The sequence below is a fragment of the Zootermopsis nevadensis genome, unplaced genomic scaffold (assembly GCF_977971745.1).
Source record: "Zootermopsis nevadensis isolate Lab colony 2312 unplaced genomic scaffold, Znev_1.0 Znev_ptg000029l, whole genome shotgun sequence".
In the NCBI taxonomy this organism is placed as follows: Eukaryota; Metazoa; Arthropoda; class Insecta; order Blattodea; family Termopsidae; genus Zootermopsis; species Zootermopsis nevadensis.
The window spans coordinates 6,400,669-6,426,785 of record NW_028259161.1 but is presented as its reverse complement, the minus strand read 5'-3'; the positions used below and the strand labels follow the sequence as shown (position 1 = coordinate 6,426,785).

The 26,117-nt window shown below is 37.6% G+C and overlaps 1 protein-coding gene across 5 annotated transcripts in view; it reads left to right on the top strand.

Moving 5' to 3' along the window:
• The window catches only part of LOC110836161 (uncharacterized), a 312,398-nt gene that overhangs the window by 28,497 nt on the left and 257,784 nt on the right, over positions 1-26,117 (top strand). For all 5 annotated transcript variants that reach the window (XM_087358170.1, XM_087358171.1, XM_087358172.1 and 2 more), the window contains exon 2: positions 1,424-1,511. In XM_087358170.1, the coding sequence (XP_087214296.1) occupies positions 1,424-1,511 (88 nt within the window). The remainder of the gene's footprint in view (positions 1-1,423; positions 1,512-26,117) is intronic.

The following is a 26,117-nucleotide window of genomic DNA, read 5'->3' as shown; positions in this document are numbered from 1 at the left end:
TTATTAAAATTACATTAATAAAACTTCGTGTGGGCAGTGAGTTCTTACATTTCTTACAATTTTTAAAGCTCAGTCTCCCTACGGCACCATGTACGTGTAGTCTCAGTAATCCAGAATAAGAGAACGAACGAAACATTATTCATGGTTTTAAATTAGAATAAGGACGAATACTCGAGATGAGACGCTTCACTCAGTGTCAACATAATACACCGATATTGCTGCTCTATACAAAGCACTGGTTTACTGGAAAAAGGGTCTCTCTGCACAAGAATGTCAAGCGAGTGAAGCAGAAATCAAGCGAAGCGGTGACTTTGAATTTCACCTCCTGCTGACATTTTATTCTGTACCACAGCTTTTGAAGTCTGTTTAACAAATTCCAGCAGAAATCCGCAGGCTAAAATTGATGTTTGTTGTTGACTTATGTCACGATACGTCTTTGCAAAGTTTCTTTTCCAACGTGTACCAATATTATGGTAGTGGTGGCGTTCTTCATAACGCTTTCTGGTGAAAGAAGTCAATTTCTCTTTGTCTGATGCTCTAGATAGCAACGAAGAGAAAGTAAGAGCCTTACTCGGGCCTCCGAGAACTAGGTATATTTTTTATTCTTTGTGAAGTTTCTCTTGACAATGCAACTGATTTTTTGAACATCGGGTGGGAACTGGTTTTGTGCCGCCTTATTAATATTACCCTATTCTGGAGACGTAGTACGCAGAACTTTGTAACGTCCTGTGCCTCACGCATCAATAAATTTCCCGGTTTATTGCTAGGAGGGGAAAACCTTTGCTTTTTAAAAATAGGTTCCTGTGTAAGATCTAGCTGCTGAAATCATATTTCCTTCAATTCAATAAATTTCGTGTGTGCTGGGTGTTGGCTGTGCTAGCTATGGGCGCCGGGCCAATCTCAACATCGGCCAACCGTGAAAAATATTAGCTCCCTCCTAGCTAGTTACCTACCCTATCTCTAGGCTACTTTTGCTAGAATTCAAGTGAAAACTTGAGGTACTACAAGACCGTCATAAATACATGGCCACACATAAAGTACGGTAAACTCCTTACGTAAAGTCTCTTAATGTACTAAGTACAGTGATGGCAGTGCAGGATGAATCATTTGCTAAGCACGTGGTTAGAATAGAGTTTGATTAGTGGCTTGTTTTGTGACGCTCTATCAACTGCTGGTTTTGAAGAAAGCGTGTAGAAAGAAAGTGCTGGGGTTTATGTTTCACAGTTCTGTGCTTTTAATTTGTTCGAATTTCAGGTATTTCGTTTGAGGGTTTTCGAAGTGTACTTGCATATACGTTTAAATAGAATATTATCGGAAAAATGTAAAGGTTGTTCGTGGTACAAAATTTAAGTCTACATACATTTTACAAATTGCGTATTTTACCTCATGACCTTACATGAAATGTTTCTGTAATTTCTTACAGACTAAGGAGGAAGCGACAGGTTCAGGTTCCGTATTCATCAGGTGGGACTGAGGAAAATTACGAAAGACCCGTACGCACCGTTCACATGGTAAGGCGAATTTTTATATCGATGTAAATGTAATGAATGAGTTTTAAGTAAGTTTGTTTTTGAAACGTTCCAGAAAATGGATGGAAGAATGTGTACTATGCGGTGTTTGGGTTAATGCGATTCTATGCAGTGCGTCACTTATTTTTATATTTTACGATAGTGTCAGTATTTCCGACTGTAGAGCGTCAAATGAGAGGATTATTAATGAATGATGAATTGGAAGATATCTACTTCAATAGCAATTTTTCTTGTTGGTTTATGTAATTAGAAAGGGTCACATCTGAGAACAAGCGACATTTCGTAAGATTTGTATCTGACAATTTTCTTCCTTGAGGAGAATGTATTTCTACCTGTAATACAGTTTGGTTAGTTTGCTACTATTTGTTATTCATTTTATTTATTCCGAAGGATGTGAAATAATCTCGATTCTCATATTGTCTCTAGCAGTACGTAACAGTACCATGCCTGCTGTTGACTTTAAAATCCTACCGCAAAATATAAATTTCCCAGGTAAAAACTGTCAAGTACAGAATGTTGTAGGAGCAGATGTAAAATAAAATTTAACTACAGCTTTTTGTGCACGTTTCATATCCTATGGTAATTTGTAATTTCTGAATAAGTATTGTTAAAGATCGCGAAAACTGGCATTTTGGTTTTAAAAATAGTGTCATGAAGTGGTTCTTGGTCCCAACGAGAACACCTCTGTTGACTCGAGGGAAGAAAGAGTCGATCCACCTCGCCCTAATAGAGTGAAATTCTCACCAAAACATTATTTTTGAAACTTGAAAACAATGATGCCTACATGAAGGCTTAATCTAAGATCAAAAAGCTTAGGTTATAAGTCTCAGGCAGCAGCTTGTTCCAAAGATGTGAGTAATGGATATTTGTATGCAGGTAAACGTCTATGTGTGAACTAGTCTTCCATTTTCTCAATCTTCATCATTCTTCTTTTCGATCTTCATCTCTCTTTCTCTTTTATCGACAGTAAATTTTCTCGAAACACGAAGAAACTGAATTTCTATTGGTTCACTTTCTGTCAGACCGCAATTGATCCGTGTTACCTCCGTTGTTGCTACCTTTCCAACCCTGTCTGCCCCTTCTCATAATGTTAAAGAACGTACCGTTGTCGGTCGAAAATAGCGGGATTTTTTGTTGCACTGTAGAATAACACGTGAAGGATGAAAGATACGTTTACGAGCCTACTTCATGTTCCGTTCTTATGATTTCTAGCTTTCTGTCAATAGAAAGAGATTGCTGTTTGTAGGAATATATGAAGCTAAATTACAACTTTTTAGAATATAAAAGATTAAAAAATTACGAATATGTGATCAAGTGGCAACAGATCAGTGCCACTTAGAGATCACTGCTAAGATAAATTTCGGCAGGAGAAAGTGCAGGTGAATTAGACGTATCCGAGTTTAATAAAAGACCACGATTAAAAGTTAATTATATGAAGCATAATTTCAGAATCCTAGGGGACTTCTCGGAAATCTTTCATGCAATATTTATTGGTATTAATCTGCAGAAACGACTGACGATTTGAGGGGGCAATGCGTCCTGTGACGAAACTTTCAGTTAGTGCAAGTCTGTTCTGGGTTGTTGCGCCGTGTAGTTTGGTAGAAGTTTACTGACGATTTATTTGCTGCGGTAAACTTCTACCAGTCTACACGGGAAGACAGCCATCTTCAGACCTCAAATCCTACCTATTCTCTTTTACCCGACTGTATGTATTGTTTGGAATATGCTATTTATTCAATCACTCGTTGTCAGAGAAATTAGTTAATTAGTATTTAAACCCTACTGATTTATGTCAGGTTATAACTGTATATGTTACTTAGTGTCATATCAAATGGAAAAATAATGATTTCTGAGTATGTAAGAATTTGAAAAGTGAAGCCCTGCTTGATGTTACTATCCCAGCATTTGCTTTGAGGTACTAAGGTAAATTACAAGAAGTCTTAGTACAGTAATTCAACTTTCTGCATCGCATTGTTCTGCACTAGAAGACAAGTGAAGAAGTTACTTCACCACCCGCTGTTTCCAACGGCACCTCAGACAGAAATGACACCATATCTCTGTGTTCCTTCCCCTATCCTTACTGTATTCAGTGTCGTGGTCAGCAAATACGAATATCGACAGCTCTTCCCCCATGAATCTGCTGCTCTCCCCATTTTCCGTTTATTGGAGATTCTGTTTTTGTATTCGCTCCATTTTATAGCATTTCTTTCGGAAATTGAAGAGTTCTTTGGCCACATTATATTTAAAATATGTTTAGAGTTTGTCTTATTATAGAATCAGCTTCGGCTGTCCTCTGCTCTTGCCCTACAGAATGAATGCCGACTACCCATAATACCGTACGTGTAAGTTTTGAATTTATTGTACTTTAGGTTTTAGAATTTCAATAATTAAATTAACATAATGTATAATTAATCAGATGATCGCAGTTGAACGAATGTACAAGTCATCATCCTTTTGTCTTCAGAGATTAGGGAATTCAGTGTCTGTATTGGCCACGGCATCCGGGTTTGTGCTTCTGTTTGCTTTTTTCGAATTTTTCTCTCTTGTAGTATGTATTAATTCCTTAAATGCATTACCGATAACATTTGAGATTCTGACGGCGTCGAGTATGAATATGGCTACCTTCACGGTTGTAGCGCAATGCAGTATTTCGTTCTGATGATGTAGACAGCAAGTACCTTTGAAACATCACAGAAGACGGCAATGTTCATCTGTATTGCTGATGTTCCGTTTCTCCTTATTTCAGAATTGTTCTTACCCGACCTTGTATTTGAAACTCAAAACCTCAGGATTTTCATTTCTGCCAGTTACATTTTTTTTCTCTGAAATCACGTGCGCATGTCTAACTACCCTGTTTTACCATTGCTTTAATTCAAATGAGTACACTTAAAGATTTTTTTTCCCAAAGTTTTTTTTTACATTCTTTCATTGGCCTGTATAAATATTTGACTTCTATTTTTTTTTTGAGATTTCTCTCGCCATCTGGACTTATTCTTTAAATCTCTAAAATAGCATATTTTTTTTTAATAATATTAAACGATATGAAAGTTTAGCATCAAGAGCGCAAACAATATCCCTGACCAATATATGACACACATTGTATGTTATAGATACACACGTACGAGCGAATATTAATATTTCAATAAGAAGAGAAAAAGCTGGCGATATTGGAATCATAAATTTTTAAAACCTCGTGAGTTGGAAGAACAGGGAGGGATGTTATGAAAGACGCAGGCTTCTGCAGTATTGCACTGCATGCAGCCCTTCAGGAAGATGCGGAAGTTTGCAGATTTGTGTGACGTCAGCTCGAGGTAGATGGTAATCTGTTATGGGCAAAAGGTTCCAGGGTGTTTAGGTTTTCCACTCGATTTCTGTCGGTTGTGCGGTGGCTATTTTCTGTACCTTTTGTCAAGAATGTTGACATTGATTTAATGTTGTTCTGTCATAAAAGATTCATTTTATATAGGCCTATGATTGGTGTTGAACTGTTTTTGTTTCTAATTTTTAAGGTAAATTTAGGTTACTAAGTTAATAGAAGCAGATCTGCGTGTTATTTTGTCTTATTTTATTTATTATTTATTTATTTAGTGTTCTGTCTGACGACAGGTCCATATGAACAGGATCCTTCCATCCTTTTCTCGGATTGGGACCTGTTCATATACGTTCTTGGCAGATGATCCAGAAGTGGTTTGCCATTGCCTTCTTCTGTGTGTGAATGGAGTAATTGTTGGGATGCCACGGAGAAACCGGGAAAGCCCCCGGAGGAAAACTCCGTGTTGCCTAGACCACGGCCTTGCCCAACACAAGTTATAAATTCGGGCACCGCCGGGAATCGAACCCGAGACCCCAGGAAAAATAATTCATTAGTAAGCTAAGAAGGCGCGTGTCGACAGCCCTGGAAATGAAATACAACGAAGAAGTGAACTGTCTTTACTTTTTTGCATGAAAGTCGTTGATTGAATAAAACGGGCAGCCATGAAAGTTTAAATGATTTGCCTCGTTGTCTGAGATATTTAAATCTGTATTCTCATGTTGCTTTTATTAAATTAAACAATGCGTTTGCACTGTAAAATTCGTTTTTATGTATATTGACTTGGTAGTTGGTAAACGTGAGAGTTTATTAAAATCTGATTGTTTCTGAGTTTAGTGAAGTTGCTCAAATATGGCGAAGCTTAGCAGCTTTCTGGAACAGAACAGCCAACAATCAGGTATTGTAATCAACGCCGGGATTTGCACCACAGTCCGTTGCGTTGGCCATTATCTGCAGAGAAGCTGCTTGTTATTTCAGAAAATTTAATCAGTTTGAGTGAGACTGGACCCAGTGTCATTATGAAGGCAGTGTTGTCCGTGAGGAGGCACACAGCTTCTCTTTGAGGTTGGGCTGCAAGGTTTCTGTCTGCGCAGGCACAGGGAGTCCATAGTTCACAGCACGACTCAGTGTAACATACAGTAACATCCTACTTCTCAGTCAAGGCTAAGATCTTTGATTGTTATGTGGATTTCACGTCGTAATGATGTTTGGTGGTTTGTTTGTTCTTTCGGCGCACAAAGATTTTCGTTCTTGAATACCGTCATGGTCAATGCATGTGAAGCTCCACGTTTGACGCCGTGGCGAGAATAAACAACACTTTTTCTCTAGCTTTTGTACCTCAACACGTACCTACAGTACGAAAAGGGACACTGTGTCAGTTACATATGACGTAAGACAAAGGAGAGAAATGAAAGAACGATAATTAGTTGTGTATTTGGGTAGTACTTAAGAGCTATCGAAAGTGGCCTACTTTAAAGTATCTAAAGAATTAGGAAAATAATTGAAATCGTCAGGATAACCGATCTCTTTCCGAGATTTCATTAGTATTTTAGTGCTCATCGTGTATTGTACGTCACCGTTAAGTTAGGTTAGGTTTTCTAGAGTTTTTGGTTCGTTTCTCGTTTCGGCAGGCTGCAATCCCGTGTATTTCCATGGCTTTCCTCAGTTCCTTTAGAAAAATGCTGGGGAATTACCTTAATGTAATAACCGATAGCTTCCTTCCACGTCCAAGTCCATCATTCCGTACACTGTGACTTCGCCAGAATTCCATAAAGTAAACAGACATGGGGTAAGAAACCGTTTCGTACATTTTCATTGCGTTGCTAATTCAAGTCGTCCACTGCATTTATTACAGATTACGGGTGTCGGATCGAAGTAAGACCTCCTAACGGCATTATGCTACGGTCCTCGAGTTTGCACCTGAACTTGGTTCTGTCAGCCACCGTTAATGGTCCCCTTAAGTAAAGAGTGAGGTGTAGAGCAGATGATCAAAGAGACTCAGCTTCCTGCTGCAACTATCTCCATCACAAACAAGCCACGATACATACACTTGGTGGTCTTCCGTCGTCTCCCATGTCTCATGGTAACGGAGGCGCCAGTCTGCTAACAAAGGCACTTGCTGTCTGTCGCTCGTTACCTAAAACTCGCTTCTCTTCCTCATCAGAAACTGGACTAACGTTTTAACTTGTGTTAATTTGAAGGATTTATATCATTCTTACACGCGATTATTGTTTCATGTCTGATCCAGTTATTTATATTTGAGAAGTTTGGAAATCTTATTTCCTTATAGAGCTCAGTAGTTGGTTTTGAGACTAAAAATTATTCCTCCTTCATTACATATACCAGTTCACTATGATGTCTGTATGGCGTCTAGTTTTTTCTAGAGTTTTATTCTGAAATATTTCTATATTGCACATATATTTTTTTTTAAATTTCGCGGTGAATTATAGATGTTACGTCGACAGACGGTACTCAGATAAACAAATGCACAACATCTTTCATGAACGTTTACAGACTCTTGTTTGTTGTTTGTTGTTATATTTATATTTGTGTCTCAACTGTTAAACATGTAGCGTAAACAAACTGTATGTAGGGCTTCTTGTACTTTCGTTTATATTTTATAATCATGTAAGGAAGAAGTGTACTTTTCTTATTCAAATTAACGTGCTGCAGAACACTTCCAAACAAATCCAAATATAAATATATGGCGAAAAATTAATCGCATGGCCTAAATACTTACATCATTCTTCAGTATAAATGTCACCAATATTATATCCTAACTGCAGGTGTCTGTACACTGAATATGATCTAAGAGTATGTACACAATAAAGAACGTTGTTTATGGAAGAGTCTGATCTGTCATGCTGCATGCGTTTGAAAGTGACATGTTATTTCATACGTATTATCAAAGGAGAATACTATGACTATATGATATAAATAAAATAAGGTCAGTGCGAATGTTTAGGCAATAAAAACTGTATACAGAAAGGAAGCTAAGCTTTAAAGACACCCGTGGTAAGAGGATAGAAAAAACTGGAGATGAGTCTTGGACAGGTGTCGCAGATCCCAAGGGAAAGATTCCAAGCTGTTCGCAAAAGGATAGGACGAAAATCGTTCTGACCTGGACTGTGGAAGGTCGATCTCTTGATGTTTCAGAGACGTCAGCCATTTTCCAACAATTGACTGGAAGGAGAAAGTGGCTGGCTAGGTGTAAGCGTGTGACTGGACTAAGACAGTGCGGAACAGTGATACTTATTTTTATTGACAAGTTAACACGCATTCTGTCTGAAACAAACAGAAAAAAAATTACTATTTTCACAAACTGAGACAAAGAAGAAGTTTGACGTTTAGTACATCACGTGAGTCCGCTGGTTATCCTGATGATTTCGACTTTCAGTTCATCACACGTCAAATTCAGAACATTCGAAAAAGTGCAGGAAAGCCAAGATGCCCGGCCAAACATTTGTTGTAGTCGGTTCTACAAACACGACACCAATAAAATATGAACTGACTTTTATCTCAGTTTCTTTGTTGCTGATTTTGTTTCCAGGCGAAAGTAATTAATTACTATATGGCTAGTGCCTGAGTATGATTCAATTACTGAAAATTGCTGTCTTATAGAATGTTGTACCGTACAGTCTGGTAGATAATGATCGACGTTTCAGAGGAGCTTGCTGCCTCCATCATAAAGACCAGTAAGTGTCTACCAGACTATACGGTACAACATCCTATGAGACAGCAATCTTCATACTTGTCGCCTTCAGAACCCTAAGTCTTAATTCGAATACAAAGAGACGAAAGCTAATCCTCTCAGTCGACCCACATCCGAAACTTGTAGGATGGTACTCGTACACGGGTCTTTAAGATAAACGGTGTAGGCACAATATAATGTGCTTTTTGTAAAATCCGCTCTAATCCCACCTGATTTACGAACTCTAAGCCTAAGAATATTATGTATATAGAAATTATTCTGCGTGTTACTTTGTACTGTTTGATGATATCTAGCTTGAGCATTTAGAAAACACACAACTTGTGGAAACTTTCGTATCTAAAGATTAAGACAGTGTGAAAACAAACTGTTTACGTGCAATCACAGAAAGTCTCTGGGTCTCTTATAAAGGATTGGGAAGGCGAATTAATTTTTAGTTTGGCCAGTAACGCTTGGCATAATTCTTTCAATCCCCACTTGTATTTAGTCTGTGACAAGAAAGCACTCAACAGTGTTGCGGTACTTTGCTTATTCTGAACTGAACTTTCCACATCGTGTCAGGTACTGTCGAAGAAAAATGCGTGAAAATCCATAATGCATTGCAAGCAGCTATTGTGTTGATTCTACAGTCTTGCCACAATCCTACTGCATTCTGTGCTCAATTCACAGTCAAAATACATCTGAGTGAAGTTCCTTTTGATGTCTGCATATTGCTATTGAAATGGTGCATGTGGTTTGTGTTGAAGGGTGACTGAGCAATTTCCTCTAGTGGAAGCACAAATGACACATTTTGCTGAATACCAGGGAATTCGATACGCGGTTAGATTGATTTTGTTTTGTTCGTTTGTGTTTCAATCTTGTACTGTTTATTCTCTCAAAATCTGCCCTATTTCATTTGCCCAACCTATAGGCTCAGTGTTTGAACGTCGATTATTTAACGTCACTCAATTACTTTTTGAAGTTATTTGGCGGGGGTTTTAAAGGATGAACGAAGGAAATACAGAAAGATGGCTGTCTGCGGAAACTAGAGAACTCGGATGAAAATGCAGGATCACAATATTATCAACCGTAAGTATTACAACAAACAATCATTTTTCTTCGAATCATAATTAGCAAATGCAGTTCGCTCTTTAGTCACAGTAGTTTAGCTTCAAAGCCATTTTAATTCGGATACAATTTGTTAAAGTAGAATTTGCTTCTTTATTTCCTTATTATATTAGCTTCGGAACATAGCTAGCTGCTAGTTGGTTCCTGCGTTAACAACTGCGGTGATTACGTAGCACCAAATGAAATGAGAAGTTGATCAAATGACAGATTTTAGAACTTGTTGAGAAGGAGACGGTCTTGAAATACTTCAAGGCATTAACCCGAAAGGGCTGACAAAAATCCTATCAGGGTACCCTGTGTGCCCTGGTCGAGGCTCAAACCGAGTACGACCCGATTACAAGTTAGGTCTATGTCGATTTCCAGTCTTCTCTCTCTGTGTTGCCTGTAGTCCTCGACAATCAAGCTAGACGCAATTTGAAAGGTGGATTTCAGAATCAAGAATTCAGCTTTTTGGAATCTTCTTTTAAAGTACTGAATTTAAATTGGAAAAAAATCTACTTTCATCGAACCGGTAAATGTAAAACTTTATATGAAGCTTTTATACATTCTAACGACCTCCGGAAAATAATCAGTGCAGCCAGCTTCAGTTTGGTGAAGCTAAAACTAGCAAATTGCGACGATGAAATAAAAATATACAGAGACTGTGTCAGCATGTGGCTGGAAGCAATTAATAGACGATCAGTACTGGAGTCGACATAAAGTGTTGCCAAACGCTGACGAATTTCTGTAATGACAGGTGGAAGCTCTATCGTGTTACAGGATTTAAACCTGACTGCTGTCTGCCAGGCTATAGTAGATATCCAGATAATTGCAAACTTAAACAGATATACGTAAATGCATCTCGTCTACCATAATTTAGGCATTGAAGCAAGTAGATGAAACACATTTTATAATTGATATCAGTTAAATTGTGACCTTACCGTTACCTTCACAGATCTTCTGTTCAAAAATGACAGAGACCAGAAACAAAGGGGTTTCAAAAACAATCTGAGATACATACAAGTACACTAGATTCGTAATTAATCTTTTAATTGGAACATAATGTATTGTCTGTATCTAATTTTAGTATCAGGTTTTTTAGTGGTCGCTGGTTTAAAAGTATTGTCACGATGATGATGATGATGATGATGATGATGTTAATGACGATATTGATAATGTACGGTATGAAAGATAAGATTTCGTGAAGTGAAGCCCTGCAGGTAACGGTGTAACTTGAATTCGGTAAGAATTCAATTCGATGTTCATTCAAGACTCAACTTTATTCACTGGGGGTATCATGGCTTTCCTAAGTCTCTTCAATGTGATGTATTTAAAAGAGCTACTGGAATTTTCTTCAAAGTTCTTTCCACACATTACACATGTAATTTTACAAGTCCTATTACTAGGCTGTAAGTGATGTCTGTAGACCCTCGAAGTTGCTCACTCTGCAAAGATAAAAGTGGGAATGGCCCTGAATGCTTTCATTAAAGAGATTCCATTGGTTTTAGAAACACGTACCAAAAACGCTTCTGGATTACACCGTGTTTGAGGAAATATGCATTTGAAGACATAAGACTATTTATTTTTTTACTTTTGCTGGTATGCTTCACAGAGTTACGGAATTCTTGAAGTGAAATACACAAACAAGATCAAGATTCTTCCATTCCGTTGGTAACTGGATAGTCTACGTGAACAGAAATCTAAGTGTACTGCAATGTACAATTGAATGAAGCCACTGCGTTTGTTTGTTGAAGGTGGTCTGTGCTATTTACATGGAAACAACTCGTTAGACGCGTTACGCACTAGCATTTTATTCTTTGTTACGATATAATAATTCAATTAAATTCATTTATTTGAGCGCTTGGCAACAGCCAAAAAGGCCAATAACAGCCAAGCACTAACAACAATACAAAAAAATTAATAAAAAGTAAACATAACAATACAAAAACAAACAAATAATGAACTAAATGTATAAATGTACACTGTAATAATGATAATAAATCAATTCATTAATTTATTGCAAAATAATAATAATAATAATAATTAGGATCAATATTGGTATGTATACATATTTCGTGCATGTACGAAATGAAGGCAGCAATCTATGCTGCTCTGTTACTCAACATGGACGTGACAATTGCAGTTAAACTGCAGGATTTAACACAATGACTCATATTAAAAAAGAACTTGAAAGTTTGAACACAATTTCAAATATATAGATATAGAACAATGTTATTACTTTTATATTTTTACGATATTGTTTAAAATAATACTATTACGCATTAGCACAAGTAACATATTTATGTAAGATGGTTTAATAATTAGTAAATCAAGTACGACACCGCCACGGTGGTCTAGCGGTTAGAACGCTGGCCTTGTAATCCTGGGGTCTCGGGTTCGATTCCCGGCGGTGCCCGAATTTATAACTTGTGTTGGGCAAGGCCGTGGTCTAGGCAACACGGAGTTTACCTCCGGGTGCTTCCCCGGTTTCTCCGTGGCATCCCAACAATTACTCCATTTACACACAGAAGAAGGCAATGGCAAACCACTTCTGGATCATCTGCCAAGAACGTATATGAACAGGTCCCAGTCCGAGAAAAGGATGGAAGGATCCTGTTCATCTGGACCTGTCGTCAGACATAACACTAAATAAATAAATAAATAAATCAAGCACAAATAAACTTCCCGTATTCTGTGTCACACGGCCGTCACATTGTTTGTTTGCTGTTAGGTAACAAAAAAATTGCATAATTTGCAACTTATTATTCTTTGTGTTGGGACGGCTGAATTAAAACGTTTCATTAAAAGGGGGGAGAGATGGTCCAAGATTTACGGTGACTGCATAACTGCATTTCCGATGGGGACGGAACGTGCCAGTAGGATCGTAATTTCAAGATGATTATGATGATAACGATAATGATGACGGATAACTGTAAAACTCATGAGTATTCCTGGCAGCTCCGACACATTGGGAATATAAATATTATAAAACAAAGAAAACCAGGCCTGATAAAATGCAGAGCAGGGCTTGGAAAAGGTCCTTAGAATGTATACACAGAAAATTATTTTACTCATAGCCTCATATTAAAATGTTAAGTGAAAGTTGTTATTTCACTATTTCTGCTAATCCGATAGGCACATCTTTGTGTAATGCAAGGCAAAGTGTATCTTATCTTGAAAGCCAATTTGTGAAGTGAGTTCTGGTCTCGGCATTGTTTCTCTTCACGACACGGCTGCTGAGAACTAGCTGGCAGATGTTATCTCCTTTGGGAGAATCTTGTGTTCAGCTTGCATATTATCTCAAGAGTTGTTTTATTTCTGCTGCTGAAGAGGAACGGTTTTGGAATTAAATTTTGTTCTTCGTACATGCAGTTGGTCCTTCGTATTTTTGTCACGTCCTCTGGTCCATTTCGTGCGTAACGTGGAGTGGCGAATTTAATTCTTTTGTAGATATACAGAATTACAGTACAACTGATACGTGCATATTCCGACTCGGTAAGAATATTCTAACCTTAAATCTCAAGAGAATGATGAGAAGCTCGCATGTTTATGAAACACTGATGCATTTCATGGACCTGTTTTATACATCGCAACAGAATTGTGCTTCCTTTGGCTCGAATGTTTCGACGGAATGTTGAAAAACCTATTTATCATAAATTAGCGGACCAGCGGTTAGCACTTTCCATTCGAATCTAGGAGGTCCCGCATTCAAATCTCGGGCCGGTGATTGGCTTCCCTGACTGAGGATTTTTGTTGTTTCCCTTTGCCCCTTCAGGAAAATTCCAGGTTAGTAAATTGGCTTTGGTCACGATCGTGGATTATTGTTCAGTAATTTTCCTGTCGCTGGATGCTATATAGTCTGAGTTACTGGCAGCATTATTAAATAAACCACAAATAAATGAGTGAATAAATAAATAGTGAATGGAGAAGGAATATCGTGTTCTCCCCTTAGCAATTACTCGATCTAATTTTGGCTTCAGTCTTATAAATTTCTTCAGATAAATTAAGAAAATATATTAATATCCAAATATAATTCAGTTGCGTAAACAGAAATATTAGAAACTAACTCCATTGAGGAGAGTCCTTCTTGAGAAGCTAATAGTCGTTCAGCAGTTAAGAAATTTCCCTTCTTTTATGGTCCTGGAATGTTCATTACAGTGTTCAATTCATAAAGGACTTCCATCGATCCGAAATGGAATTAAAATATTAAGAATAAGAAAATCTGTTTGCTGAACAAAGGGATCTGCCATATTTTATTTATTCAGAATGTTTCACAACTTTTTCAAGTACGTGCGTTATGCCACCCCTCGTTGACGCTAAATTGCTATCGCCTAGAAAACAATTTCGTGCATTCTTTGTCCCTGCCTGGAACGCAGCCGACATTACCCTAGCAATATCCCTAATTCCCCAGCCGCGGTAGTGAAGATCGCCAAACCTTTCCATGTAATAGCGCATCATATTGTGATAACGACGTCGCTAGTGCTGCAGCTGGTTTTATTGGAAAATCATCCCCCAACAAGGCTCGCCAATACACCGGATTAACACCCCATATTTAAACATCTGCTTCTGAGTGCTGCATCCGATAACGTTGATGTATAGAAAAAGTTATAATAATGTAAGCTACTTTGCCATTATATATAGATTATATGTAAGATTCTATAGCATCTTTAGAAATCAGAGGATATTTATGTACGGTGAATAGGACAGTTATTTAAAGGAATTAGTCGTGGCATTTTATTAAGGAAATGTTCGGGTATTCGCGTGGAGTGACTTGGGAAATCTAGACGAAGCTTATGGATAATTAATTCGCCATTCTTAATTCAAACCGAGTGTCACGCTAATAGATTTCTTTTATCCTGAAGACTAAAGATAAGCATTTCTCGGAAACATTCGAGACTACGCGGCGTCAGAACTCAGAAGACGATAATCAACAAATTATTGTATTTCCCACGGCGGAGTTATGACTCTATGAGAGTACTTTTACGCGTTATTTCTTCCCCTGATGATGCACGGCGCATGCTTTTAGATTTGGCTTCAGTTCCAGAACTTTGAACGTGAGACTACTTGAAGTTATATTTCGTGACAGAAGTTGACAGAAGATAAGAAACTCGAAGGAGGAGGAAGTCTAGGGGAGAGTAAATTGAAGATAGAGAACAGAGGGCCTCTCGGAGTGTCAAGTAATGATATTGGGGCAATGGAATGAGGGTGCTGCCTCCACACAGCGAGGGGAGCGAGAAGGCGTCGATTACCAAACTTAGAGATTGACGTGTCTTATTCTGCTTCTTCCGGGCGTGTCCACGGGGAAATCTCGCCGGCTTAAAAAGTCCGGCGACAGTGTTGTTGTTGTTGTTGTCGGTGTAGCTGGCGCTGCATATTTAGTCGCAAACTTGCAATTTTCCTATATAAGTTTGTTGTATTGTCTGAAGGGCTGCAGACAGTTCTGCATGTGTCTCGTTTAGTTTCATGTACCGCTATTGTGCTGCAGGCACACAGAGACGATAAAGACGATCCTCAAGTCTATTCAGCCGTTCGAATATATAAGGTAGCAACTGATGAGCGTAATAGGTATGACGTAGTTTGTAACACAAGTGAAAATTTGGACAATTGTACAGAAAGCCCAAAAGAGCCAGTGAAGGATAGGGAATATGGTAGACTTATCTCACAGCATAAATCTTTGTTTTTCAGCGAACTGTCCCATGACTCAAAGATTGGATGAAATCGACACACACGTTTAAACTAACAAGCCTTATAGTTTACACCCTTAACTAAATATTTTTTGGTGGCCAAACCACTGGGATGAGATGGGTGGAGTACACTGTACAAGTGGGGGAGATGGTTTGTTCGGGAAATTTGAACGGAAAGGACCACATTGAAGACCTGGTCGTAGATGGGAGGATACTATTAAAATGTAACTTAAATAAATGTGGATTACATTCAACTGTCTCAAGATAGGGCCCAGTGGCAGGCGTTTGTTAACTTTTGGGTGTTATAAAAGGCAGAGGATTTCCTGACCATTCGAGTAACTGAACTACTCAACGAAGTTCTGTTCCATGGAACTAATTTTTAAATTAACTTCAAAATACTTACTTCTTGACATTTATACAGCTCCGTACAATTCGGAGTGGAATTATTTTACAGTTTTAAATATGTGGTAGCATTGCTTTGTTTTTCGCTAACAGAACCGAGTAGAAGTGTCACAGGATACGTGTCTGACATTCGCTGTTTCTGTTATGACTGTCTATAATTGGTGCAAGTTTGTATATATCTCAGTTTATAAACTTTAAATTGTTTTGCACTGATCCTGCTGACTTTCTTGTAAGTAATAATACGACGAAATGCAGTTCTCCTGCTCCGTTATTGATCCACTGAAGGAGGTACGTGCCGAGGTTTGGCAGGTGGGGTACCTGCTTGACACGCACTGAGTAATCTAATAATGCCAGGCCGACTACTGACTCGCAGATACACGAGATGAAATTAGTCCCACAAGGCTGTGTAATAACCCTGATACGTGGAGTTCCGGATAAGATGGGGAAGGCGCGCGGACTGAGTGAGATTCCTTTGCCTCAGGCACAAAGACAGGAGGGGTAAATACGAGGGAGACGGGAATAAAAGCGGACCATCTCAGAGGGTCTGTTTCTTGAGCTTCCTTATGGGTCTCTCAGTCGACTTGTCTCTGAAGACAAATGTCAGTGTCTTGACGAAAGCATAAGCACTGTCAGCAAGGAATTAGGGCGATGAGGTTGCGTCTGCAGTGACACGACGGTGTTCAAGTGCTATTCGCTTTGTATTTCGGAAGACTCTTGTACAGTAATGATTAATAGAGTAGGCTCTGACAGAACAATTTCTCGTTCTTTTCGTAATGCGTTTTATTCGGAAGTACCTGGTTCGAATATGGACTGTTTTATTCTTTGCATATTTGAGACCGTTGTCGTATCTGTAGAAGTTATATAGCCAATGGTGAAATTTGAATACGATTAAGAATATTGGATAGGAAATGATTTTAAAGAAACTGGTCGCCACTATTTCGAGACAGTATCCCGGAATTTGTCTGGAATTACTGAATAATAATACTTCGAGGACATGAGCCCTTATTCTTGATTTCCCGGCTGAAATTCTGTGAACTCTGTAACCGCTGAGCTGATTTTGTAAATATATTTGGCAAAACTACATATAGCCACAAGATACAGACGCGTACTCACACACTTATTTATTTTCTTTAAAGCCAGCGAAAGTATCGCATTCTGGAGTTCTGTTAAAAAATGAGTGTCTCGGTGAATGAAGACATTGGTATGATTTGTGGCTAATATATAACGCATATTATGCTACTTAGTCGTCAGAAGAGACATGTGAACACCAACCAACCATCAAATTTATTCGCGAGCGTTCTGGCTAAAAGGAATTCCTAGTTGTATGCATACAGGTGTTTATCACTTCGAATACTTGTTATTATTTCAGTGGAGGTTTCAGTTTTGCGACTCTGATAATTACAAGTTACCGTGTAATCTGTGTTGATTGCTATATAAATTATCCGGACAGATCTATCTGAACGGGAAAACCACCACATTTCACTGTACACAACATAACAGTGCTGGGGGTAGGAACTATCAGGCACGTTAATCGGGTATCTGTCAAGAGCAGGTCGAGTTTCAGTGAAATGGGGGATTACTGGATGGAGTTTCAGGTTGAAGGGGGGGAAAAGTTTGAACAGGTAGAATATGAAACCCAGAGAATCTTGAAATTTCAGGCAAAATTCCTTAATGCATATGAAGGAAGAATAAGAAAAAGTAACCAAACTTTGCAGTTGAAAATGAGCGGGTAATTACTAGAACTTTTATAGAGTTTTATTGACCACGTTTATTGTGCAATCTTCCTTCATTGCGTTCATCGTACGTGGATCTATAAAGCACATGGTAATTATATATACCATATAATATCGCATTCAGTAAATTTGAATTTTACCTACATAGTGTACATATGCGTTTCTTGTGATTGTCTGAATATAAACGATGATCATTTCCCTAAACAGCACCTGCCAACTAATCTTCATAAAGGAGATCCACTGTTTTCTCTGAGGTAGGAAATAAATTTCTAAGTATTAGCCTATGTACATCGACAATATGCTTCAAAGAATTAAATCACATAATTTAAAAACTTTGTATAAATAGGCGACCATATACAGGTTGTCCCAAAAAAGTGTTGTGGCCTCTTGTCAGTCAGCTGCTCACTGCTGCCAACTGTGCCACGAAGATAACGGTGGTTATTTTGAACGCGTACACTATATTAACTAATTCACTAAGTGGGAAGATATTAAAACGGAACAGCTTATACAGTAGCCCCTCCCACACAAAATTTTACCGAAGTCCATTCAGAATTTTCGTAGTTCATAAATTCACTTCTTGAACTCAAAATCTGTATAATTTGAAGACATTGTTTACGATATAAATGTTCACTAACATATACCCATCAAACGAAGGTGCCATCAATTTGAAGGTGTCAAATTAAATAATAGGTTACAGTAATCTACAGTTCATAGATCTATGTCTGAATTCTACATGCTACAATAAATTGAAATATTTGCGAATATGAAGATTGAAAATTATACACGTCTAAAAATTTTATTTTAATAAAATTAACAATTGTTGAGTGCAATGTTATTGAGCCTTTCGTTATCTGATAGTGTCAGCCATTTTAATTACAAAGAGTTTCTTAAAATATGAAGGAATATCATTTGTATTCATAAAAATTAGGCATGCAGATTATGAAAGACTAAGGTAAAATGACTTTGGTGTTAAAGATTCGTTCCTTAAAACTAGGACCGAGAATTTAACAGGATATTGATAATTAGTTTATGTACTTTTTTCTTTTAAAACTTTTCTAGAGGAGATAGAAATAAATGCAAATACATAAATCCAAGACTTAAAATTCCTCTCCCCCTTTTTTTGATTGAGTTTCTCAAGTCATTCAGTCGAACAATCAAACCTGATTGAAGGAAAATAGGATGAGGGGAAGAAATAAAAATGCGTTAAAAGCTGGCATTCCGCTTGTGGCCATACCGCAGTGAAATTTGGTATTTGCAATTCTATTGGCAATTTGCATCGGATTGTACTGTTAGTTGTACTTTTAGTGGCATAATGGTAATATGGCGAAGTGGGGGGGGCACAAGGATGATTATCTGATGGCTATGTTTTCTTCAAACGTGGAATAAAGCGTAACGTGCATTGTCTTGTACTTTTAAGTGTCTGAGTTTAATGGTGACGGAAACTGATTGATTAAGAAACGAAAGAAACAAATTATAATTAAGTGTAAGGCGATGTTTTCAATTTGGAAAGAGAAAATCGCAAGGCAAAGCCTAATTGTGGCGGCCTGTGTCGTATCACTGCCATTATAGAGTCCTAATGGAACGTCGAAGCTTCTGAAAGTTGATAGAAGTACGTTTATTTCCTGAACGAAATTTATGTTATTTTTGGTCACTAACAGTTCTTGTTTTAATCGATGCATGCAGTTTTGTAATTTTTATTTTATATACTGAGGAATCGAGGCATTGATTATCGTCATATTTTCAAACAATATACCACTCTAGCACTCAACCGCAAACATATATAATAAGACCCTAGGGAGATGGGGAGTGGTTATCATTTATATCCTCCTGGTATCCGTTGCCAATCAAGGGTATGATTTTAGAAATAATGCCACAAATCATCAAGTATGCAGAATTGATTGAAAATCGCATCAGTATTCGCCCTAGTAAATCCTCTTTTATTCCTTGGATTTCTCAATCAGTTTACATACATTTACGATGAAAAGTAGTGTGCAATGCTATGGAAGACATGACATATAACTGTAACAATGAATCAGGGTTTGCTGTTCGTTAGCGATGCTAAAAGCACAGTTGTGCAGGGTGACTCACTGTTATGTTAACTCGTATGAGCTTGTGTGTGTGTCGATATGTGCTATATGAATAGCGAATAACTGGATCTTTCTACACCAGACGATCCGGAATTATTTAGTGAAACAAAACCCGAATTACCATTTTTGCAGGTATGTTATTAGTATCGTATTCCTGCTTGGTATTAGGGACTTCGGTGACAAAAATTCGCCCCTAATTTCAGCTGTTAGGTTTCTTCAATTTCTTCAGACTCACAGGCAGAAACATTGCCTTATCATAACTGCTACCAAAGATTACTAAATTACGTGACTTAATTGGCAGCTGAAACACATCTGATAGACCTAGTGGGCTTCCGCAAACTAACAGAATCCATAATGAACGAGCAACCAATTTTCCTTTGGAAATATAAATAAGAAAACGGGAGTCCTTTTTAAATGGGGTGTTAAGAAATGTAATCTGGCTAAAGTGTCTTCATGTTTGTAGGCGCATACGACATTAAAATCTAGCGAATATAAGGCTGAAAATTTTCTTATATTTTTTTTTAAAAAAAATTTGATGGGTCAGTAAATGTAACAGATTCCCCGACTACAGATGCGTAAGTTGTTCAAGTGTCGGTTTGGCGAGGGTACTGTACAAAACCAAAAGCCTTTCAAGGGTGGAGAGGAAAGATGGATTATACCTAATAAAACACAACGTTTTTAAACCTCGAGAAAATGTATAGTCAATATGCTGGTAAAAAAGCAGAACTCGCAATACAAACATCGAGATCTTGAATACACCGTGAACATACCAGATTGTTACATAATTTGCAATTAAAATAGACAATATTTGTTTTATGAGTAGTAGATATAATCGCAGTTTTACCTAAATTGAGTCATCACCATTCCTAATACTAGGATTTATCTGTAAGTCGTCAAGAAAAAATATACTTAGAATTATGCATAAAATTAATTTTATCAAAAATAAGTAACTTATATTAAAAAGTACGGGGCCCAAAGCACTCAGGACTTAAAGTATATAAGTACGAGATGATTTTAGAAATACAAAAAGGGTTACTATCCTAACCATATAGCTATGGAACTAATCTACGTAAAAAGACGAACGTTTAAAATTACTAACCGTACGAAATAGTAAATTATGAGGAACAATGTCTGAGGCATTACTTAAATCAAAGCATGCAGTATGAGTATTTGAGTACTAAAAGAATGTGTATAATAGATTTATGGTAAATAATCTCATTGGTTCATGTGGAATTAATCTTGGGGAAACCATTGCTGAGAAGGATTTAAGTTCGTGCTAAAAAACTTAAATAAATGGTCATAAATAATAACTGCAAATATTTTGGAAAATTTTTAATTAGATACATGTCTGAAATTACTAACCACGGCACTGTTGCTTTTCTAAATTTTGGGAAATCAGATCAGTTTGAATTCACGTGGATGGAAAGGACACTTTTTACACTGAGATTAAAATGCATGTTAACAAGTATATCTAAAGTACCTTTTCTTCTTTATTTATTTTGTCCTCAAAAGTTGCTCTTTCTGGAATTTCATTTTGGCTATATTCACTTCTAGATATATTCCTTTTCCTTTTGAAAACGTTCTGCCTTCTTGATAATATAAACATATCTAAATTGAATTTTTCTCAGAGTTTATTTTTTAAATGTCACATCTCTTTATATTATATTGTGCATGTGTTATATATGAAACTCTCCATGTGAAGAGAGAGAAGCAGTTCAGAATATCATGCGCCTTTCTGCATTTTTGCGGGACGGAAGACTTTTGACAAGTCGGCTGCCCTTTCATCCATCGCCTTCTCTTATCTGCCACCCCAACCCCCAACCCCCACTCCCCGTCGCGTCGTCGACCCGGATGGTTGACATTTCGGAGGACGTTTCCGATTTTCCACTGCTCTTCCCCCAATAATGAAAAGAAGGGAGAGATTCTGAGAGCACGCGGAAACGAAAGACCAAGGAGGTAGGAGGATGTGTAGAAATGTGTTGACGAGGTAAATAGCAGCTAGAGAAAGAAGTATAACGGAAAATTGTTGGAAATTGGGCTCATATACCTGGCTGTAACGGTATGATTGAAGGTGAAGGAAAACAAAGTTAAAAAAGAATTGCTCCTTCCTGTCATTAGGAAGAAGATTTAAGTAAAATACCAGGGCGTTGCCGGTAGAAGTCAGTTGAAATTATCGAATATTCTCATAATTAAACAATAACAGAATGACGCTTTATAACCTCTGAAATTAAATTAGCGCGTCAAGTAACCTACTTATCGATCAGTATTTAATTAATAACGTTATAAAATATGTTGTCCCATAAGGGTGTCTTGTATTGTAAGGCAATGTCTGCCATATATTCAAACAAATTTATTTCATGAATGTAATAAATCTACCTTTAAACTATGTATTTTGTTATATAGATCATAACAGCCCAGCCACTATATATGTGTGCTATGATCTATATCTCATTCAGTAACTATTAATACAAATTTGTTACACTCGCTGTGTATCTGCTTTAGATTGATACAGAGGCTAAAATAATTGCATAATTGTTTATTTAGCCTTAAAGACGAAGCGAAGAATGTTTATCTGTGTGTATTTCGCTCTATAAATAATTTGATAGCTCTGTTTATCTGGTGATTATGAATTGTCTGCACACTTCCATACTGTAGCAACTTGATTTCCACATGCAACTCATTCTGAATCGTTTGTCCACATTAGGGCCTCGTTCTGTATACGAACCAGTACAAGTGAACCGAGCTTACTTTCAGAATATTGAAGTAAAGAAACACGTCTTCAGTTTCATACTTTAAACAATAGTTTTTGCTCTCAAGCTATGTTGGGGGGGGGGGGGGGGGGAGAGAAGATGGTGCATAGTAATTCGGGGTGACGGGAAGGTACGAGAATGGAAATGCGTTCACGTAACTTCTCCAAAACCCCGACCACAGAAGACTTTTCTCTTATACGTAAAAATCACTTCATTCCTTTTTCGTTCACAATGATCACTTTTCTCCCTTGTCCCCCACTCTCACTACTGTAATCATCCCATCCCTTGACTTTTCTTGTACCAACACCACGAACTGGATATATGATGTTTATACTGCAGAATCTTGAAACTGCTGTTCTCATTTCAGTCTAAAATGCCATAAAATTTACAGAAATTTATTATTGTTTTCTTGAAACTCTAGTTGTTAGTATTCCGTGAAAAGTGGCATGGCCCTAACTCGGATAGTGTCTTTTTTTTACAATTTGCATTGCATTTTTGATCACAAAGTTATATTCATGCATGAAACAACGTTTACGATTACTGTAATAATTTCCTCTATCAACGAGATCATTTACGTAATGGAGGGGATGTTTGAACTTTAAAATGAAACCGAATGCGCAACCCTAAGATGGCAGACTCTTAATAAATTTTTCTACTTCAGTTATTTTGTGACACTGTCTTTGCTGCAGGCGTTAGTAGGTTTGGATTATGAGGATAATAACGGACTATGTGACAAATATTTGGAAGGAAGTTATTTGACGCATTTAAAAGACGTGTTCAGGTCTAGCCATGTGAAAAGCGCAACTACAAGACACAGTGCTCAATATTCCTAAAGGATCAAAATGATTTTTAAACAAGGAGGAAAGGAAGCATCGTGCTTTAGAGAAAATTTAAAAAGAATGGCGTCATTCAGCTTACATTTACTCTCGTTCGATATATGTTTCATTTTCGAATATTGCAAGTAATCTATCTTCATCCTGTTACGTTATGTTTATGCATGAACCGTTTTATCACGTGTTTCTTGGACGCTTCCTTTAACAAGTAGATTTAGGCTTCGTGCCATGTCATCATCTGCTTCTGTAAATCACCCCCATTGGGGTGGTCATATCACCATACAAATAGCTGTCTTCTTGCATCCATTATTATTTTTTTATTAGTTTTGTTTCTGTTCGTATCAACTTTTGATTTTTTGGCCGGAAGCGTCCGACGTGATGATCGTAAATTTGACGGTTAATGCAACAACATTCTTGTAAAATAAACTGCAATTTACAGCTTATGGGAATTTTATATTCTGTGTTGTGACGCTGTAATATCTTTTAGCCGTTACCAGCGTATCAGTGGACGTATTGTCTCCAATTTCAACGAAAACTACCCTGACGCTGGAGGCGACAGGTTCCTCCGAAACACTGGAAAAGTTTTAAGATTATACGACGTTAGATCGCAGAAAATTCGATGGACATTTTTCACCGTATTAATAACCTCGAACATCAGAAATATAGTTATGAGGATATAAAGTAATACATTTACGTTATTTATAATGAATACAGGAATATACAGGTTGACGGTAAAGTCTTCTCTGACTACCAAGGTTGAGGTAACGTGCTCACCTAAAGCGCAGAGACAGTTATGCTTCTAGGAGCGATTAAATTATTGGCAGTAAGAAGTCCTTTTAAGCCTACTCCGAGATGACACTATGACCACAAATATTCCCACGTGGTCTGTCCTGAGATTGGGTCACACCTCCGCGATCAGAAATCCGCGATTAACCGACTGAGCTCATAAATGAAAGATAACTACAAAATAGATACGCATATTTATCGCTTTTACTGGCACATTGCTACGATATTCAGGGAAAGGATTTGAAGGATTCTGCAATAGACGTTCTCACTTTTACGTAGAAGCGTAAGGCAATTATTTTTAAAATTAGGATGGAAGAAGTGAATGTAATTAAGTAAGAATGGGGAGTGATATTCGGGTTTCGGCTGACTTGGCTTAGAATAATGTGAGGTGCGAGTTGACGAATTTTATTCATATAATTGAGAAATAAACTGACAAATACTGTATTAGAATTTGAACAAGATTTCCAAAATTTTACTACAAATTTGACTGTTTCAATTTGATTCTTACTACGTGTAATATGCATAATCAAAGGATTTCGAAAGTAAAGTGAAGTATTTAAGGCAAGTAGTGTACCGAAGATAGCTGTCTTCTGGGTTGTTGCGCCGTGTAGTCTGGTAGAAGTTTACCATCGTTTCAGAGGTCCTTTTGATAGCTCATCGCCCTGATGATGGAGGCAGTCTTTGGACTCACCGCAGTGGAAACCTCAAATCCTACTCAGGGATGTTGCAGGTTTCAGGAACAGTAGCAAATGCTTGTTTTGTGAGACTTGTATTGTTGCATTTGCTGACAGAGGCAGGCAGGTCAGGTTAGGTTTGTTACCCACACCGCTGACGCACTGAGACGAGGAAGTGAACTGAGCATTCAACGGTATGGTACGCCGCGGCGCCCACGACGGCAACTCATGGACTTGACGTCTTGGCGACCTCAGATCCTCATTAAGTACGACAACGTCTGAAAGTACAGGAAACATAACAACCCTTTTGGATGCGTCGCACTGGAGTCCAAAAACTAATAACGCTGTAAAATGTATGATTGCATTGCCATCTGACGTCACAGCGCCAAGTGGCTTACCCATAAAACATAGCACTATCAAAACTTAATATTACAACGGTATACAGTTACTGTCTTCGGTTTAAAATGTGCATTAAATTACTTCCAAGCTGAAGGGCTACGTATTATATAATTTATATATATTTAGCTACGGTATGGTACTACAGGCCTAAATGTTGAGACTGCCGATGTAACCTTAAATTTTGCTCCCGATTTTCAGAAGAATAAAGGTTATAAGTGTTCTATTAGCTCCAGTACAGACCATCCTTGAATATATGCCTCACCTTTTACGATGTGTTACAAAATAATTTATTTAACTCAACTGAAAAACGTTCTTCGTAACAAATTAATAATGACTTAACAAGTCAAGAAATTGTTCGCTTTTATGGAACCCTAAGGTTTTAATCTGTTCAAAGAGCACGCAGGTTTAGTTAGGCCAACGGATATATTCCACATTAATGTGTACAGGTGTATTTCGTATTGATTATGTATGTCTGATTCCTGCATAAGGAATGGGACATACATTGTAATTCCTCTGATATAATGCGATATATAGATCTGTTTTATTTAATTAAGCCGTAAATGATTGTGTTGTAATTTTCTCTTACCACGGGTTTTCATAATAACGGATAACTCCATGGTACGGAATCTTTCTTGAGAAGCTAATAGTCGCTCAGCTAGTCAATAAATTCCGCGTATTTATGGAAGGAAAACGTTGATTTCTGTGTTCACAACAACTCGTTGTCTTTACTTCTGTCCGGAAGAAATCGTACACAACCTGGTGCATTTCAGTGTCGCTCCAATACCTTAGTAGAGGCAGGATGATACGAACATCGCGGATAGGTGTTTGGGTTTTGAATATCTTTCCCTTTGGGCGTCTGCTGATATTTCCGATAACCTCCATAGTTCCCAGATTCTAGTTTGCAGTCTTTGTACAAAGTTTTATTGCCGGTTATATAGCGGGTGATTTAATTTTGAATCTTGGTCTCTGACCTTGCATTAATATTATTTAATAACCTTTAGTAATGTGACCATTTTTGTGACGCAAAACCTTTTCCAGCTGAGACCTCTTTCTTGACTTAGGCACTTTTAATTAAGGCAATGGAAATAAAGAAAGAAACAGTGGCGGATACATAACAAAATATTAAAATACAACA